The sequence below is a fragment of the Hibiscus syriacus genome, unplaced genomic scaffold (assembly GCF_006381635.1).
Source record: "Hibiscus syriacus cultivar Baekdansim isolate YM2019G1 unplaced genomic scaffold, ASM638163v2 tig00111582_pilon, whole genome shotgun sequence".
Classification (NCBI taxonomy): domain Eukaryota; kingdom Viridiplantae; phylum Streptophyta; class Magnoliopsida; order Malvales; family Malvaceae; genus Hibiscus; species Hibiscus syriacus.
This window is the reverse complement of record NW_024063126.1, coordinates 12,702,408-12,722,326: the sequence shown is the minus strand read 5'-3', so window position 1 is coordinate 12,722,326 and position 19,919 is coordinate 12,702,408. Positions and strand designations below refer to the sequence as shown.

The window sequence follows — 19,919 nt, the reverse complement described above, 5'->3', positions numbered from 1 at the left end:
TGCTAGGCACTCCATACTACGCCTTTATAGTAGCAGTTAGCTCACTAAGAGATAAAGACGCAACGTCTGAAGGTAACTCAAAGTGTTCGTTATATATAATACCGCCTTATCACTGAGAAAACACTACTTTGTAACATTTTGATAGAAGCATCTGGGGTTAATTGGTGTGGATACACCTGAAACGGGGACTAGGCATGAAAAAGCTCGATTCGTATTCTTCCCATCGTTTACGTAGATCTAGAGCCTAGCGGTTTCTCATATTATAGCACGACCACAATCCCTTAGCCGACATTCGATTTCAATTTCGCATTCCTCTCTCGTTGGTCGAGTAACGTAAAGTACCTCTCCCTTCGCTGGTCTCTACAGTAGCGTTTGTAATTCTTCCCACACCTGCTTTGCGGAAGAATGTGCTCAAATAACTCCGACTCCTCCTAACATTCTTTGCGGAAGAAAGTGTAAATATTTGATATCTTATGTATCCTGAAATTCTATATATACCAAAATTCAGTCTATCCCAAAATACTTTTCAAACATCCTATAACAAAATAAACCCTAAAAATTACAAAACTAAAAAAATAATTACATCTCTCCAAAATAATTTTCTTATAAATATAAATGTTAAGACCTATACCATATTTATAGAATAAAATACTTAACAACTAAATTTTTTTATTTAATAAAAATTGTGAATCTAAAATAAGTATTTACTATTAATTTTTTTTAATTATCATGTAATCTTCAACCATTAAAATTATAATAAGATTTAATTTAATTACTGAATAAAATTTGGATCAATATTTAATTTTAACTCAATTTTATTTGACTCATATTTAAATTAAAGAATAAAAATCGAGTTAGAATCCGATTTGTTTTTTATATCAAGAAAAATTCGATTTGATTCCATCCATGAATGGATATGATTGGCATTTATTTAGATTACCTATAAGAAAGAAAAGATGAAGAAAAGAGCAGAACAGAAAGCAAAGAATTATTGTTTTTGAATGATGAATTTGGGCAGAAGCTTATTATAGTTATAGAAGAAATCAAAATGTAAATCTTTTAAAGCTTTTTCCTTAATTTGGCACACCCAAACAAAATCACAACAGTTGGATTCAACGGTCAGTCCTTTTCTCGGGAAAAAAGAGAGAACTTTCCATTTCCTCCTTTTTTCCTTTCTTTTTCTCCATCCCTCTTCCCCCTTCCCCCTCTTCCTCACCATCATAATCCATCTCAATTCCCCCTAAGGTATACGCTTTCTATTTTTTTTCTTATAATAATTTTTTTCTTGTTTTTTCATCATGAACAATATGTTGAATTGTACTTGAAAGTTCATTTTAATATTGGGTTTTGGATTATAAAGGCTGAAAAGGTGTTGTTTTGACTGTTTCAATGGATCTGATTATTGGGTTTTCTTTCAAATTCCATGTGGTTTTCTTTTTTTTATTTACATTAATGGGGTAGGTTTTAGGTATTTGGTTTTAATTTGATTGAAGTGCTGTCATGGTTGGTTGATGATCCCTAAGCATTATACTGCACATGTGAATTGATTGCAGTTTACTATTTGATTCAATTCTAAACTGTCTCCATTGTCCTTTTTAATTATTGGTTATCAATATTTTGACCCTTTGAAGTATTTATTTCACTTAATTGTTATTGCCAATGAAGGTTTGAATTTGATATTGTTGCAAATTCTTGCATTGTTAGAGTGGTTTTTGTTTGTTATCTATATTTGTTTCAATGAATTGAAGCGAAATACATCGTCTTGATGACGTCTCGTGTGTTCGAGTATATGCATTTGTGGTGTGTTTTCAATTTTAGTTTTCTTATAAATTTTTGATTGCTTAGAACGTTTTCTTAGCACTGAAAATTTTCTTTTTCTTTTTTGTCAAGTGGGGCTATTGCTGACTTGATTGATTGTATCTTTATCTTGTAACCAAAGCTTGCCGCATTGAATTGGGGATGGGATTGTCAGCTTTGTATTGCAAGGTTAAGAACTACTTTATGCATCGATTTTAGCCTTTTTGGTATTCATCGAGTTATGAACCTTGTGGTATCCTAGAGAAATTGTTGGGGAAATGGCTGTAGACAATACTTCACACGTACAAAGGATTTTGAAGGGGTTTGCAACCGTCCTCAAGTCCGCTGCTTGTGAATGTTTTCTGATTCTTCTGTTGTTTGTTGATGCTGCCTTAGCATACCTGCTGACAAGATTTGCGCATTATTGTGGATTGCAATCGCCTTGCATTGTATGCTCTCGGCTTGATCATGTTTTCAGAAATGAAGAACCCGGATATTATTGGAATCTATTTTGCAGCAGGCATATATCAGAGATTACATCGTTGATTTCCTGCAACATTCATGGGAAGCTGGTTGATGGTCATAGTGTGTGCGAGAATTGTCTCTCGTCACACATTGAGGAAAACAAATCCACCTCAGATATGCAGAGGGTTTCTTTAGGAAACTTGGGGTTTGATCCTACAAGTTTTGGATATTACGAACGTTGGACTCCAAGACCAAATGCCCAAAGATTACTCCCCGTAAAATCACGTGATGTTGCGGTTGCAAATCCAAACATTAATTTTCCATGTCACATAAAGTGTCAAAGTGGTGCAAAGAAGATAACTGATAAGTCTTGTACACCAGCAGAGACTCATATCGGAAAAACTGGATTTGATCCTTCCTCTCATGTTGGATTCACTGAGCTGAAGATCACTTCTGAATCGGAGCATGAGATTCCATCTTCCGATGATGAGGTTTGCAATTGTATGGTTCCTGATATGAACGAGAGTAAAAAAATATCTCTAGTTCACTCTGCTCCGGAAACTCCATCTAAAAGAATGTACAACAATTTGGCTAAATTAAAACAGCCTGATTGTGACGGTAAAGTTCAGCTGGCTGAACAGAAATCCAATCGTTCGGTTTTGCCGGGGCTTATTTCTCTAGATGGTATTCCTGCATCATCCTGCCTTGAGAAAGTTCCAAGTTGCAGTGCTTCGTTTCTGTCTAATCTTATTTCTCTAGTTGATAACCCCATTTCAGTTGATGTTACAGAAAATCCTCACGAAACATCATTGGGCAAGTGTAAGTTATCTCCCTTCCTCTACGTGTATATGTGTTTGTATGTGTTGGCCTATCTTATATGGCTTAATATCTGAAATTTTGTAGGGACAGATGTTACTGAAGCAAATAAAAATGAAAGTATTTCTATCAACAAGAATGACAAAACCTTGAAGTCGATAAGCACATCATCTCGAGCTGGTTTTGAAACTGATCGAGTTGTAGATGATATTGCTGTGGCACATCTAACGGATGAGGATCCAAGTGCTGTGCATACGCCACCCGTCTTTGGTGAAGAAAAATGTGCACTTGGTATGGAAGAACCTATGCTGACATATAATAATGGAGTTATCAAAGATCAGTCGTTGCAAGGTCAGAATTCTTCTGGAGAAGGGAATCAATTATCATTTAGCAATGTAAGTCCTGGGTTGCAAGGTGAGGGTGATGACTTTGATGAGACACCTAACGAATCAAATCCTTATGGGGTTCGAGTTTATAATGGAGTTATCAAGATCAGTCGTTGCAAGGTCAGAATTCTTCTGGAGAAGGGAATCAATTATCATTTAGCAATGTAAGTCCTGGGTTGCAAGGTGAGGGTGATGACTTTGATGAGACACCTAACGAATCAAATCCTTATGGGGTTCAGAGTTTTCATAATTACTTTTCGGAAAGAAGTGAATTTGGTAGCCTTGGAGTTAATGAAGAACAGTCATTGCCGACTCAGAATTCTTCTGGAGAAGGAATTCATTCACAAGGTAATTGTGACAGCGATGACTTTGATACAACTGATGAATCCAATCCTTATGGGGTTCAGAGTTTTGATAACCACTTTACACAACGAAGTGACTTTGGAAGCCTTGAATCTTTGGGTGAAAGCACTTTCAATGAAATTGAAGGTGAAGATCCAGTTGACAAGCTGAAGCGGCAAAATGAGCATTATCGGAAGTTCGTGAAAGACTTATTAAAGGAATTGGAGGAAGAAAGAAATGCCTCTGCGATAGCCGCCAATCAGGCCATGGCTATGATTACAAGGTTGCAGGAAGAAAAGTCAGCACTCCAGATGGAGACCTTGCATTACCTAAGGATGATGGATGAGCAAGCGGATCACGATGGAGATGCTCTGGATAAAGCTAATGATCTTCTGGCAGAAAAGGAGAAAGAACTACAAGATCTGGAAGCAGAGCTTGAATTTTACAGATTAAACTTGTCAGAAGAAGTACTGAAGGGGACTTTACCCGAGGCAAGCATCAACATAAACGATGGACATTCTTCGACGGAGAATCCTATAGCCAAATCTGCATGGTCACAATTTGAAAATGAGAAGTTGTACATTTCTGAGTGTCTGCGAGATTTGGGGAGGAAAGTTACCACGTTTGCTCATCACGGTACTTACCCACACATTTCTGATGGGGAATACTTTGATAAAGAAGAAAACAGAGACCAACATCAGCAAGAGTTCGTTGATGAAAAGGATAAAAATGCAAATCATGAAGTGGAAGGTAATGATATACCAGTGCAGAAAGCTTCATCAGCGTTGAATGGAAGTGTTCCTTCCGAAGATTGGTCAAGTACTTCAATAAGCAAAGATCAAGTTGTTAGTAAAGGAAACAGTGATTCGGTTTCCAATGGACAGAAGGGTTCCGAGGATTCCAATGAAACTGGTTTGGCCAGTCTTGAAAATGAAATTTCCGACCTTAATGGTAGGTTGGAAGCACTAGCGGCTGACTCTAAATTTCTTGAAGATTGTCTAAAATCTCTTCAAAATGGAGATGAGGGGCTGCTTTTTATTCAAGCAATATTTCAAGAGTTGAGAGAGCTGAGGATACTTGGGTTAAAGAGTAGGAGCATGTATGTTTCATGAGCTTTATCTGTATCATTACATGGTAAGCATGCTAAAGATATAGGCGCGATTTAAATTGATTCTTTTTTACTTGACATATTAACATTTAATGTCTCTCCGAAGAAAATAATCTCTTCTTGTTGGAGATCCTGCACATCTGTTATAAATTAGTTGCATGCCTTGACTGACTCTCCCGGTGGAAATTGCTATTATGCCTCTCAATGATTAACAATGCCTCGTGTTTGTTTATAATTTTATGTAAATTGCCATTTTCTACCACCTCAAGCTGATCATTAATAGTGCCACATATGTGGAATGTGAGTTTTGAAGGACTAATAATAGAAAATAGGAACTAGTGAAAATAGGCATTTGAGATACAACTGTGACTGTACCTGCATCCGTTTTAACATTCGTACGAAAGTTGAGTTTTGCATTATCATGTCCGAATGTGCTTAACATGTTCATAATATTTTCCATATTTGTTACATATTATGCAAGAGATCATGTAACATAAATGAATTTCGAGCATGGACCAACGTAACTCTATTACCATGTTGTTGAACTCCTTAATCTCAATTTAGTGCTATGTTGTTCCAACTCTTAATTTTTCTTGCAATACCCATGACTGATATCCACGTTGATATGTGGATATGAGGCTTCTAGTATCCTTCAAATACTTGGAAAAGCTCAGAAAAATCAAACATACTTGTATCCGATTGTTATGATGGCAGGGAAATTAGGGTTTGATCGTGGTGATTTGGGGAAAATTTCGAATAGAGGATTGGGAGGCAACAACAGAAATTGGGGGAAGAATCGAATGAATTTAGGGATTACACAGGAGGCTAGGGATTAATGTCTATTTGAAGAATTGGGAATCGAAGTGAAGATTAGGGATGCGGCTGAAGGTATACACGGGGGGTGTTAGTGGGTTTATTATGATAACCCATTTTTAATTACTGTTGGGCTTATAAGTTGGGCTTGAGTCTGTTAGAACAATATTAGAAGAGAAGTGGGAATGGTGAGTCAGCTTTGGGGCGGTTATTTTGTTAGAGATGTTGTTTTGACAGTTGGTACTGTATATATATAATTTGTACCGATCCTTTAAAGGATTATCTTATGAATGAAAGCACATTTTCTGTATCTAAGTCTCTCTATTTCTAAAATCCCTAAATTTCTTATATATTTTCATCCTAAATCATAACAAATTGGTAATCAAAGCTGAGTTTTGTGATCCAAAATCAAAGATTTCACGCTGGGAAAGACAAGGAAGATGCAGAAAACTGGAACCAGTGAGGTACCAGAACAAACCATGGAGGTGAAAGAAGAGTCTTTACCATCATGGTGGACTGAGCAAAAAGCTGAGTTGGAAGGAAGGATTCAAACATTAGAAGAAGGAATGATTGAGAATAGAGGGTATTTGCAGAGGATCCTACAGTTGGTCAATCAAGCAGCTGAGGAGAAAGATTTACCTCACTCAATGAAGAATCAAACAACAGCAACTGAGAAACAGGACAAAAATAGAGGTAAACAACCATGCTTGATTACGGTTCTTAGTGAGCATGAGAAGTATACTTTTCAACCTAATAAACCAGAGATATTAGCTTCTAAACCTGTGGGGTTTACTGGTCATCAAATTATTAATCCAAAGTTGCAAGAAGAAAATAGGATGGGTAGTTCTAGTGAGATTAAAGGGGGAGGAGATGAACATATGGACACTAGAAACTATTTTAAAAATCCTTTTGGGAACACAAGTTTTGTGCTACCTAGACCAAAATTAGAGCTACCAATGTTTGATGGTAACAATCCTAGGGGTTGGATTAGGAAATGTCAGAAATTTTTTAATTTGTTTGGAATATCAGAGGAGCAGAAACTGGAAATAGCTGCTATGTATTTAGTGGGGAAGGCTGAAACCTGGTTTGATGGTTACATTCTGTAGAAGTATAGAGTGACATGGCATGAATTTGAGGCTGACTTGTGTCACAGATTTTGTGATAGAAATTATTCCGATATTATTGAAGAATTAAATAAGTTGATGCAGAATGGGAGTGTGAAGGAGTATCAAGAAAAGTTTGAGGAATTAAGGCCTTATTTGTTGCAACAGAATATGCATTTGGGGGAGAATTATTTTGTGTCCAGTTTTATTAGTGGCCTTAAAGAGGAATTAAAACATAAAGTTAAAGTGTTGGAGCCTAAGAACTTATCTGAAGCTTACATGCAAGCTAAACTATATGAGTTGGCTAATGAGATTAAAGGGAAGAAGTACAAATTTCCTAGTAAATTTTTTTTCTTACACTCCTTCAAATAGTCAACATAACAATGGCAATAATAATTTCTTGCCTAAGTTAGTTCCTCCTAATAACAATACAAAACAGAGTCTGCTGGAATATAGAAGAGCCAACAATTTATGTTTTAAATGTGGAGAAATATTCGTTCCTCGGCATCATGTAACACCCCAACCCGTTATCCGACCCGGATACAAGTTTGAGGCGTCTCATTACTTTACAAACTTTAACTTTTAAAGAAAACCGAAGAAATTTTAAACTTTCCTTAAAATAACATTGTTACTTTACCTAATTTTACCAAAACAAGACACAACTGATCAGAGCATTTGTAACGAACATATTTCTTACATGCCAACGCATTAAACACAACAAAATGCATACTGTGACTTTACTTCTGATATGATCGCTGAGTGGAGATATGTTGCTCTGCAAATTCCTATCCTTGATCTTCTTGCTCTTCAGAACCTACGTGTAAAAACACTTACACGCTAAGTCGTAGACTTATTGAGACATAATTACGTAATAAAGAATTACTAAAAATATAAACATACAGTCTACTATCCCAATGCAATTATACTATTATATCATCATTTATCATACCACATATGGAACAATATAAATCATAATAATACCATATTAAAATACAATCATATACATACTCTTTATGTCTTGTTTAAATCATATACACTATTGAGAACTCAAGGTATACGAGTACTATGAGGTTGTGCACACGTATACTGTCACCACAGCTAAATGAATGTCCCAAAGGACCTATCCAGAGGTCATAAAGAACCTCGGTAATTGTCCATAGGTCCCGAAGAACCTAGTTAAACTGTCCATATGTTCCTTAGAACATAGGTATACTGTCTATATGTCTCGAAAGACATAGGTAAAACTGTCCATATGTCCCGTAGAACATAGGTAAACCCTCGACTCTTGGCATGCCAACTATACCCCTAGCTCTCATATCACATAACATGGACATTATCATTTATAACATTTCATATCACTTGTTCTTTCTCTTCTGTCACATACCACATGTATGTGTAACCATATATTTCATATTATATCACATGTATCACATATTGCATATTCATGTAATCATATAGATAATGTCACATAGCTTATATCATTTCTCATATTCACATATGTATATAGTTCACTTTCACATATCACATTTTCCTTTTCTCCTATTTTTCATATCATATCTCTTATAACCACATATGTCTGTCTTATCTCAAATCATATAATTCTTTAGCTTATATCTTATATCAAAGGTTTATATCATATAGCCTATGTAATCACATATACTATTTATACTAGTTTACATATATAGCTTATTTCACTAACATGTATTCACACAATTCATGTAACATATGCAATAATATATATCACATACACTCATGTATAAGCTCTAATATGGAAAATAGACTTACCACATTCACATAGCATATCCCATAGATAGATAACTTTTCATGCATGCTCATTCAAATATCACATTATGCATTTGGTATGAATTCATATCATGTTTCATAATATTGAATGAATCATGTATCAAGATATTAAATCTAGACTTATCGCAAGTCTAGAATGGAATAGACTAACATAATTATGTTATGCATATGCACTCACTTTAGCCTTGTTTGAATTGAATCAATTCTAACCCTTCGATTACTTTGAAGCAAAGTCACGTTCAATATCTACATAATTATACATTGATGCATATCAGTATTCCACTTGATATATGTTAATCGTTCATTCCTTAGACCAAAAGAAAGGTTAATTTCATCTCTTAATGAAGGTATGTATCGATGCACTCTACAGAATATCGATGCACTATACAGTGTATCGATGCATTCCTTAACGTATACATCTATGCACTACCTATTCATCGGTGCACAAATTACATTCGATGATTTCTTCTTAATGGGGTGTATCGATGCACTACTTGTGCATCGATGCACTCATTGCATTCGATGTTTAATTATTTGAGAGTGCATCGGTACACAATGAATGTGCATCGATGCACACAACCCATAAATTCCAGTTAGAGCACAAAATTCACTTTCTTTTTAGCTCAACTCTTTATATTTCATCCCCTTTTATATTCTTAACTCACACACACATATTCAAACTCATTTCTATTCATTCATCACATCTTTAACATCAAAATCCTATTCTCCATATGTAATTCAAGAATTACACTAAATTTCCAACATGTTCCAAATTCAATTCTATTGTTTCTAACTTCTTAATTAGACCTTTGACAAGTCAAATTTGGTCTAGAAATCCCATAAATGTCTTTCTACCAAGATTTCATTTATTCACTTCCTTTCTTTAATCCTTTCTATACCTTTCCTCTTATTATTTTATGACAAATTAAGCTTCCCTTAAGCTTAAGAGTCACTTGATAATCAAAACCAAACTTAAAAATTCAATAAGAAATCAATTAACCATAAACTCACCTTTGCTCTTGGCTTCACACGTGAAGAAGAAGAGAAAGGAAGAGAACTCTGGAAACCTCTAAACTTTATTTCCTTCCTTCCACGTGTATTTATATATATCATTCATAAATATTTTTCTTTGCAAATGACCATACTATCCTTTCATTTCTCATCATTTTCAATTTGGTCCTACACTACATTTCTCATATAAGTCTTTAAACCATTCAATTATTCTAATTAAATCACCAAATTTTGAAACCTTATAATTTAGTCACTAACCCAATATTGAGGATGTTACAAATCTCCCCTTCTTTTAAGAAAAATCGTCCTCGAATTTTCATTACGAATACCGATAAGAACATATCTTTTAATGTTCTTTTGCTTATTTCTCTACTTTATCTCATTCCAATTTATAATCAATGATTTGCTTTCACTTCCCAAAGAACCCAATCCATTTCTAATTACCTTATAACCATAACCAATCTCTTATTCCATCATCCTTTAACTCAGAACACAACCTTAAATCTCTTCAAATGTTATTAAACGTATACTTTACGAAATCAAACAATTTTTTTCGTAACACTAGCTACCATTTCCTTACTTCCATATCAACTTATAATTCACACTTTACATCTTTTTCCATTTAACTTCCCTATCTATTTACTCCTTTATAAATCATTATCTCCTTGTCTCATAGATCATATCTTTTTTTTATTATTACCTTAAACTTTTCAGTTAACATAACTTATCCTTCATTTCCTTAACTTATTAAGCCTTCCTCTTTACTCATCTCTAATATAATTCCCTTAACTCAAATTCAAACATTCCGTCTACTTTCATCTTTAAAACTACGCACGACTATACACATTCTTAAATTCCTCCAAACCCTATTCCCTTCACTTTTTTTTATAACATCTATCCTTTAATACTGACATTTTCAATCCGTCTAAGTTGATTAGTTGAACCCCTTTTTAATTTACAATCATTATTTGCATGCTATGTAACATCCCAAATTATAGGTTTGTGACTAAATTGTAAAATTTCAGAATTTGGTGATTAAAGTGGAAAAGTTGAAAAGTTCAATGATTTATATGTGGAGATAATCCCTGGAAGTTTTTAGTAATTATCCAAAGTAGTAAAGGGCAAAATGGTCATTTGACAATAAAGATATTTTTATCCCCTTTAATAGGAGATTGAAACGTGGAAGATGAAAACATTTCATCTCTTCTTCCTTTCTTCTTTCTCCTCCCGTAAGAGCTCAAGGACAAAGGTAAGTTTCTTCATTAGTTGATTATTTGTTCAACTAAAGGATGGGTGTTGTTCATTGGATAGTAATTAAGCATAAGGAAAGCTTAATTGGTTATAAAACAACAAGATGAAAGGTATAGGAGAGATTAAAGATTTAGAGTTTTTGAATGAAATCTTGAAATAAAGTTGATAAGTTGAATTTTAAGTTGAATTTGACTTGTCAATAGTTGAATTAAGAGATTTGGAGTGATAGAAAGGAATTTAGAACATGTTGAAAATTGAGTATAATTCTTGAATTTCATTAAGAGGAGAGGATTTTGAGAATTAAGATGGATTAAATGAGTATAAATGGGCTTAAGTATGTGTGTTTGAGTTTAGTATATAGGAGAGGTTGAAATATGAAGTGTTTAAGATGAAATGAAGTAAATTTCATGCTGAAAATATGATTTCTGGGCAAGGGGAATCGGTACCCATTCAAGGGAATCGGTACACATTCAATGGGGAATCGATACCCCTCAAGCAAACCATAAATTCCAGAATCTCATAGGGGGAACCGATTCCCCCACAGGAGAGAATCGATTCCCCCTAAAGGAAAAATGTGAATATTGGTTTAATAAGTTCGTTTAAGTTGCTAGTATCCAATTACAAGGTGTATGTATCTAATGATTGCCTCAAAATGTACATTTATGTATATTCTGCGCGTAAAGCAATTCCGGAACATTTGGCAAGTAAGATCGATCAAGGGAAAGATAAGATATTGGAATTGACTAGTGAGGCCAAGGTGAGTGCATACTAGTGATATGTAGTGTTTAATGGAAATAAGACTTGCGATGAGTCTATTTCCTAGAGTAATATGCATGAAGTCATGGACATGATTATGTGTTGTTATAATTATATGTGATTATCTGTATTACATTGATTGTATGTATGCATGACTAAAGATAATGATATGCTTTGTATATGTTATGTGATTAGGAATAGGTAGAAAGGAAACAAATGATGATATAAGAATCTATTACAAGATATATGATATGAAAATATGATAGTGAGCTATGTGAAAGGACTAAAAGATATTTGAGTTATATAGAAAATATATACGAACAATATATGACATCTATGTTTATATGAAACAAAGCAATGTGATATGAGCTATGTGAGATATGAATATAAAATCATATGAGAAGCGAAAAGAATTACATGAAAATAGACTAAGTGATTACATGTATATGTGAAAGAAGCTATGAGATTATATGAACATGTGATATGATATGGAATACATGGTTACACATACATGTGGTATGTGACAGAAGAGAAATGACAAGTAATGTGAACTGTTAAATGATAATGCCCATGTTATGTGATATGAGAGCTAGGGTATAGTTGGCATGCCAAGGGTCGAGGGTTTACCTATGTTCTTCGGGACATATGGACTGTTTACCTATGTTCTTCGGGACATATAGACTGTTTACCTATGTTCTTCGGGACATATGGACTGATTACCTAGGTTCTTCGGAATCTATGGACTGGTCCTTCGGGACATTGATCGAGCTATGGTGACAGCATATGTGTGCACAACCTCAATGTACTCACATACCTTAAGTTCTCACTAGTGTACATGGGCCAATAAAGTGATTAAACAAGCATACTGAATGTGATATGTATACGATGGGTTTATAAATGGTTATCAAAGGTAAGTGGTTTGAAATGTGTTACATGAACCATATGATGTTATGTGTGTTTCTTAATGATAATGATAGAGATTATGATAATGATGATATATGTTTATGTATGCTTTATGTTATATGAAATATTATATGTTTGATATGCCTCACTAAGTCATCGACTTAGCGTGTGATTGTTTCACACGTAGGTTTGGAAAAGCGAAAAGAAAAGTAAAGAGGAACAAGACATGTCAGTTCTCCTTACCGAATGTCAGATCAGAAGAGAGGTGAATAATATGTATTTTTGTATATAAAGTTCTAGTTGGCATGTAATCAAAAGAATATATTGTATAAGCTCTGAATAATTTTGTAAATGTTTTGAATAATTTAAATGTTATAAAAGTTTTTAAATTACTCATTATTTATACGAATAAGTTTTTGAAAAGTCAATGTGACACTTCGGACTCGTATCTTGGTCGGATACGGGTTGGGGTGTTATATTTAATGGTATCAGAGCTACGGTTTAGCCGATTCTAGGCTAAAAACGAAGTCGAAAGTGTTTTAAAAAGTGTACATGCCAACACAAAGTGAAAAAAAAAATTCTGATCTGATAGGGTAAGGAGTGTGATGTCTTGTTAATAGAGTTAAATTGTTATGTTATATAAGATAAGTGAATACTGAGAATGAGTTATGATATATATATATATATATATATATATATATATATATGTTTATATAATATGATAGATGATATGTGAACATATACAAATGACATACGTTATATGATATGAATTGGATGATCATATGCACACGTGATATGTGATAGAAGTAAGGATATGAGCACATGAATATATGATATCTTCCAAAGTGAAGCACAAGGCGATAGACCTGAAGGTAATAGCATTCACCTGCCCTGGCCAGGCAGGGAGAAGAGCGAAAACCTCATGGAATGCCTGTATAAGATTAGAGAATGATTCATGATGTTGAATGATATTCCGCTGTGTTTTAAATTGTATACTTTGTTAACTCATAGAATGAATGCATCGAATAGAGTTAAGTGCACCCGAGTTCAAGGGTGAATTTGAGAAAGGTTCTGTTGTTACAGACCTTTGGATAAATGATATGAAGATAATGCTAGAAGGTGTTCATTTCTCCAAAGATGAGAAATTAAATTGAGAAGTTTCGTTACTACGTAGATAAGATAAAATATGGTGAGTGAAAGTGTCACCATAAGAAAGTTAAAAGATCTAAGGATGTGGCTAGAATTGTAGAAGAGTTCAAGAATAAGTGAATCAGTGACCAGTTTAAGAAATGCAATTAGTGTGATGAATTTGAAACAAAGAGATAATACTGGGTATAAGCAAAATGTGGATATTATAAGGGTTTGCATTCTAGATGAAAAGAGTTAGCGTTGGCTAACCAGTTTATGTGACGAAAAGTGTATTGAAATTAAAGGATTTGAAGATATTATTAGGATAAGTTAACCGAATATGAAACGGATATGGATATAGTTGTGTATCTCGACCATGTAAATGTGATGTAGTGAAGGAGATAAGGATTCATATGGTTAAGGAAAGTTATAAAGTAATAGAAAAGTTTAAGAATCAATATATCAACAATCAGTTTATAAGATAGAGAAAGTTAGAATGTTTGATTTTGAAAACAGAGGAATCGTAATGTGTAGGGATATGAATATAGTTTGATAAGTTGAAGAAATTGTTGTTAAGTTATTTGAAGGAAAAATGATGTATGTAAGTGAGGTATGGAGGGTTTGTGCCTAGACGAAAAGAATATTATTGATGTTAAAAAAAATTGTTCTTTTCAAGAAGTGATGAATTGTATTAAAGATCTAGAGAGATCTCAGAAGAATTAAGAGAATTCGTATCTCATAAAAATCAATATTATCGAAGAGAGACATAGATTATGATTGTCAATTACAGACTCGATTTGAATTAGTTGTATTCCATAGAAAAGGATCAAAACTTGATGAAAGACAGATACGCTTGAATAGTAGAGTCTGGTACTGGAAGATTAAATAAGGAGTTAAGAATGAATATGAAGTTAAGTTAGAAGGGAAAGTAATGGATTGGATTAAAAGTTCTGCTAGAAAATAGGTAAAGCAAAATTATTTTAAAAGGATCAAGTGATATAGGTACTGTTTTGTAAGGGTTTAAGAATAGGTGCATTGATGATTGATTTATAAGATAAAGGAAATTGTAATGCCTGAGTTTGAACCCAGGAAATTGCATTGTGAATGAGTAAGAATGTGAGTTGAATGAGTCAAATAAATTAATGCTGAGTTAGTTTCGACCGGAAAGAGTAAAGGATTAATATGTTTGAAGGAAGTCAAGTATATGTGTATTATGATTTGAATAAGGACTTTACGAAGAATAAGGTATGTGCAAGGAGTGTTGATTATCAAAGTGATGAAGAGATGATAAAGATTAGTAATCAGAGATGAGTACAAGTGAGAGGAAAAGAGTATGTGAGCATGAAAGAAAATATATGATTTATGTATAAGGAGATTTTGATTTTGAATAAATAAAGGTTATGTTTCTTGGTCAAGCAGATTTAGTCAGAGGAATAAAGAATAATTTATATGTATTAAGAAAGTGTAAGAAGTAATTAAGCGATGATGGAATAAAGGTTGGTTATTACTGCAAGGTAATTAAAGATTGATAAGGAATTTGATTGATTAATGATTTTGAGTGATAAGAACTGATGCTATTGGTTATATGATAAGTGACATGATAAGGATGTAAAAAAAAAGAAAAAAAAGAGGGTAGTTGAAGAACTAAGGGAAAGAAAGATTAAATAAAGGAAACAACATGAGAACATTAACAGACATGTTCTTATCAAGGTGTGCAGTGAAAATTCGAGGACGAATTTTCTTTAAAGGAGGGGAGATTTGTAACATCCCAAATTATAGGTTAGTGACTAAATTGTAAAATTTCAGAATTTGGTGATTAAAGTGGAAAAGTTGAAAAGTTCAATGATTTATGTGGAGATAATCCCTGGAAGTTTTTAGTAATTATCCAAAGTAGTAAAGGGTAAAATGGTCATTTGACAATAAAGATATTTTTATCCCCTTTAATAGGAGATTGAAACGTGGAAGATGAAAACATTTCATCTCTTCTTCCTTTCTTTTTTCTCCTCCCGTAAGAGCTCAAGGGCAAAGGTAAGTTTCTTCATTAGTTGATTATTTGTTCAACTAAAGGTTGGGTGTTGTTCATTGGATAGTAATTAAGCTTAAGGAAAGCTTAATTGGTTATAAAACATCAAGATGAAAGGTATAGGAGAGATTAAAGATTTTGAGTTTTTGAATGAAATCTTAAAATAAAGTTGATAAGTAGAATTTTAAGTTGAATTTGACTTGTCAATAGTTGAATTAAGAGATTTGGAGTGATAGAAAGGAATTTAGAACATGTTGAAAATTGAGTATAATTCTTGAATTTCATTAAGAGGAGAGGATTTTGAGAATTAAGATGGATTAAATGAGTACAAATGGGCTTAAGTATGTGTGTTTGAGTTTAGTATATAGGAGAGGTTTAAATATGAAGTGTTTAAGATGAAATGAAGTAAATTTCATGCTGAAAATATGATTTTTGGGCAAGGGGAATCGGTACCCATTCAAGGGAATCGGTACACATTCAATGGGGAATCGATACCCCTCAAGCGAACCAGAAATTCCAGAATCTCATAGGGGAACCGATTCCCCCACAGGAGGGAATCGATTCCCCCTAAAGGAAAAATGTGAATATTGGTTTAATAAGTTCGTTTAAGTTGCTAGTATCCAATTACAAGGTGTAGGTATCTAATGATTGCCTCAAAATGTACATTTATGTAGATTCTGCGCGTAAAGCAATTCCGGAACATTTGGCAAGTAAGATCGATCAAGGGAAAGATAAGATATTGGAATTGACTAGTGAGGCCAAGGTGAGTGCATACTAGTGATATGTAGTGTTTAATGGAAATAAGACTTGCGATGAGTCTATTTCCTAGAGTAATATGCATGAAGTCATGGACATGATTATGTGTTGTTATAATTATATGTGATTATCTATATTACATTGATTGTATGTATGCATGACTAAAGATAATGATATGCTTTGTATATGTTATGTGATTATGAATAGGTAGAAAGGAAACAAATGATGATATAAGAATCTATTATAAGATATATGATATGAAATATGATAGTGAGCTATGTGAAAGAACTATGAGATATATGAGTTATATAGAAAATATATACGAACAAGATATGACATCTATGTTTATATGAAATAATGCAAGGTGATATGAGCTATGTGAGATATGAATATAAAATCATATGAGAAGTGAAAAGAATTACATGAAAATAGACTAAGTGATTACATGTATATGTGAAAGAAGCTATGAGCTTATATGAACATGTGATATGATATGGAATACATGGTTACACATACATGTGGTATGTGACAGAAGAGAAATGACAAGTAATGTGAACTGTTAAATGATAATGCCTATGTTATGTGATATGAGAGCTAGGGTATAGTTGGCATGCCAAGGGTCGAGGGTTTACCTATGTTCTTCGGGACATATGGACTGTTTACCTATGTTCTTCGAGACATATGGACTGTTTACCTATGTTCTTCGGGACATATGGATTGTTTACCTATATTCTTCGGGACAGATGGACTGATTACCTAGGTTCTTCGGAATCTATGGACTGGTACTTCGGGACATTGATCGAGCTGTGGTGACAGCATATGTGTGCACAACCTCAATGTACTCATATACTTTAAGTTCTCACTAGTGTACATGGGCTAATAAAGTGATTAAACAAGCATACTGAATGTGATATGTATACGATGAGTTTATAAATGGTTATCAAAGGTAAGTGGTTTGAAATGTGTTACATGAACCATATGATGTTATGTGTGTTTCTTAATGATAATGATAGAGATTATGATAATGATGGTATATGTTTATGTATATTTATGTTATATGAAATATTATATGTTTGATATGCCTCACTAAGTCATCGATTTAGCATGTGATTGTTTCACACGTAGGTTTGGAAAAGCGAAAAGAAAAGTAAAGAGGAACAAGACATGTCAGTTCTCCTTACCGAATGTCAGATCAGAAGAGAGGTGAATAATATGTATTTTTGTATATAAAGTTCTAGTTGGCATGTAATCAAAAGAATATATTGTATAAGCTCTGAATAATTTTGTAAATGTTTTGAATAATTTAAATGTTATAAAAGTTTTTAAATTACTCATTATTTTATACGAATAAGTTTTTGAAAAGTCAATGTGACACTTCGGACTCGTATCCTGGTCGGATACGGGTTGGGGGTGTTACATGCTAACTATATAACTAGTCCAATTCCAATATTACTTCCAATCCCTTGAAGAATAGCTCCATTAGATTAACAGAGAATTCAATTCCCTGAATCCAAATGGAACACTTCCAACATATCTTGTTTACTTTAGCCATATACCTTAATGGATTTGTTACTACACTATTACTACAAATGACTTCTACTAAATTCTCAATTCTCTTACTCATTCTCTACTCATATATGGGTATGCAAGCTCAAATCAACAAATATCATAATGCACATACTGTACAATAGAAAGATACATTCTATTATCTCTGGATCCTCACTATCTTCACTAATATTGAGATTATATACTCTAGCCGTAGAGCGTATTTCCTATTGAGTAGAAGACTTTATCTGATTTCTTACTCTACCTCTACCCCGTTCTCTCTGGGACGTCGAAGCATATCACTCTGACTGTATAGGCTCTCCTGTCCCCAATGGACAATCTCTCATGAAATGTCCTATTTCCCCACATCGAAAACAGGCTCCAGATTCAACTCTACATGCCCCACCATGATATCTCCCACAAATCTGACAGTGTCTCTATTGTGCTCTTCCATCACCAAACTTTCCTAATTGAATATGTCTAGCTCTCATCTGATTTGATCCTTTAGCAGAGGATACCACTAATTCAGACGTTACTTGGTATTGGAACCCAGAATCTCTACCTCTCTTGGGTGACACAGAGCTTGACGAAGCCCCCGTTCTTTTGGAAGATTAAACTTTTTGATCCCTAAACCGCTCATTTTAAGCTCTTTCTAGAGCTTTAGCACGATTTACTACCTCTTGAAACGAGGACAGGTTCAATACAATCAACATCTCTTTTAGCCTTGGTCGTAGTCCTTCCACAAACCACTCACATGCTTCTTTCTCTGTCCGAATTAATTCGGCCGCAAACCCACTTAACTTGTTGAACTCGCACTCATATTCATACACAATGCGATTCATCTGTTTTAAATTCAAGAATTCTAGGTTCATTTTCCTCATGAACTGATCTCCTATATACTTGTGCTTAAACTCTTCTAAAAACAAATACCAGGTTTTCTGATCATTTGACATCCTATGAGTAACATTCGTCCATTAGATTCTCGCTTACCCACGGAGCAAGCAGACCATCCCATCTAGTTTTTCCATATCAGAGCAGTGGAGTCCTTCTAACATGATTTTTACATCATTAAGCCAAAGGTTCGTAGCAACGGGACCTTCTTCGACTTCACCTTTGAACTCTGGAGCTCCTAATCCCTTTAACTCTTTGGCTATATTAATCCTCTGCGTTGAGGATGTAGGAGGTTGGAAACGTGTCAAAATAGTGTCCAACATCCTGAAGAATACATCTTGATCTTGCACAGGCACTCTAGAGGGTGTTTGTCTTCACCTTGCCTGGCCAGGGCAGGTGAATTACTACTTTCAGCTAATCTATCATCTCCCGTTTCACCCCGGGAGCTATCTTGTCTGGACATCTAATAAGAGATAACCAAATGCTTCTATTCGCTAAACAACATACTCATTACTCTTATTAGATCAGAAGTTCTTACTATTATGTTGGCATGAACACTTTTTAAGACATTATGGACTTCGGTTTATACCGAGAATCGACTAAATCGTAGCTCTGATACCATTAAATGTAACACCCTAACTCGTTATCTGACTCGGATACGAGTTTGAGGCGTCTCATTACTTTACAAACTTTGACTTTTAAAGAAAACCAAAGAAATTTTAAACTTTCCTTAAAATAACATTGTTACTTTACCTAAGTTGACCAAAACAAGACACAATTGATCAGAGAATTTGTAACGAACATATTTCTTACATGCCAACACATTAAACACAACAAAATACATACTGTGACTTTACTTCTGATCTGATCGCTGAGTGGAGATATGATGCTCTGCAAATTCCTATCCTTGATCCTCTTGCTCTTCAGAACCTACGTGAAAAACACTTACACGCTAAGTTGTAGACCTAGTGAGGCATAATTACGTAATAAAGAATTACTAAAAAATATAAACATGCAGTCTA

General features: G+C 34.1%; 1 protein-coding gene across 1 annotated transcript in view; it reads left to right on the top strand.

Annotated features, from left to right (window-relative positions):
* The first annotated feature begins 1,001 nt into the window (after nt 1-1,001).
* The window catches only part of LOC120165173 (myosin-binding protein 3-like), a 30,497-nt gene continuing 11,579 nt past the window's right edge, over nt 1,002-19,919 (top strand). The window contains exons 1-4 of the mRNA XM_039174753.1: nt 1,002-1,245; nt 1,891-3,081; nt 3,166-3,498; nt 3,798-4,940. Coding sequence (XP_039030684.1) covers nt 2,076-3,081; nt 3,166-3,498; nt 3,798-4,918 — 2,460 coding nt within the window. The 5' untranslated portion in view covers nt 1,002-1,245; nt 1,891-2,075 and the 3' untranslated portion in view covers nt 4,919-4,940. The remainder of the gene's footprint in view (nt 1,246-1,890; nt 3,082-3,165; nt 3,499-3,797; nt 4,941-19,919) is intronic.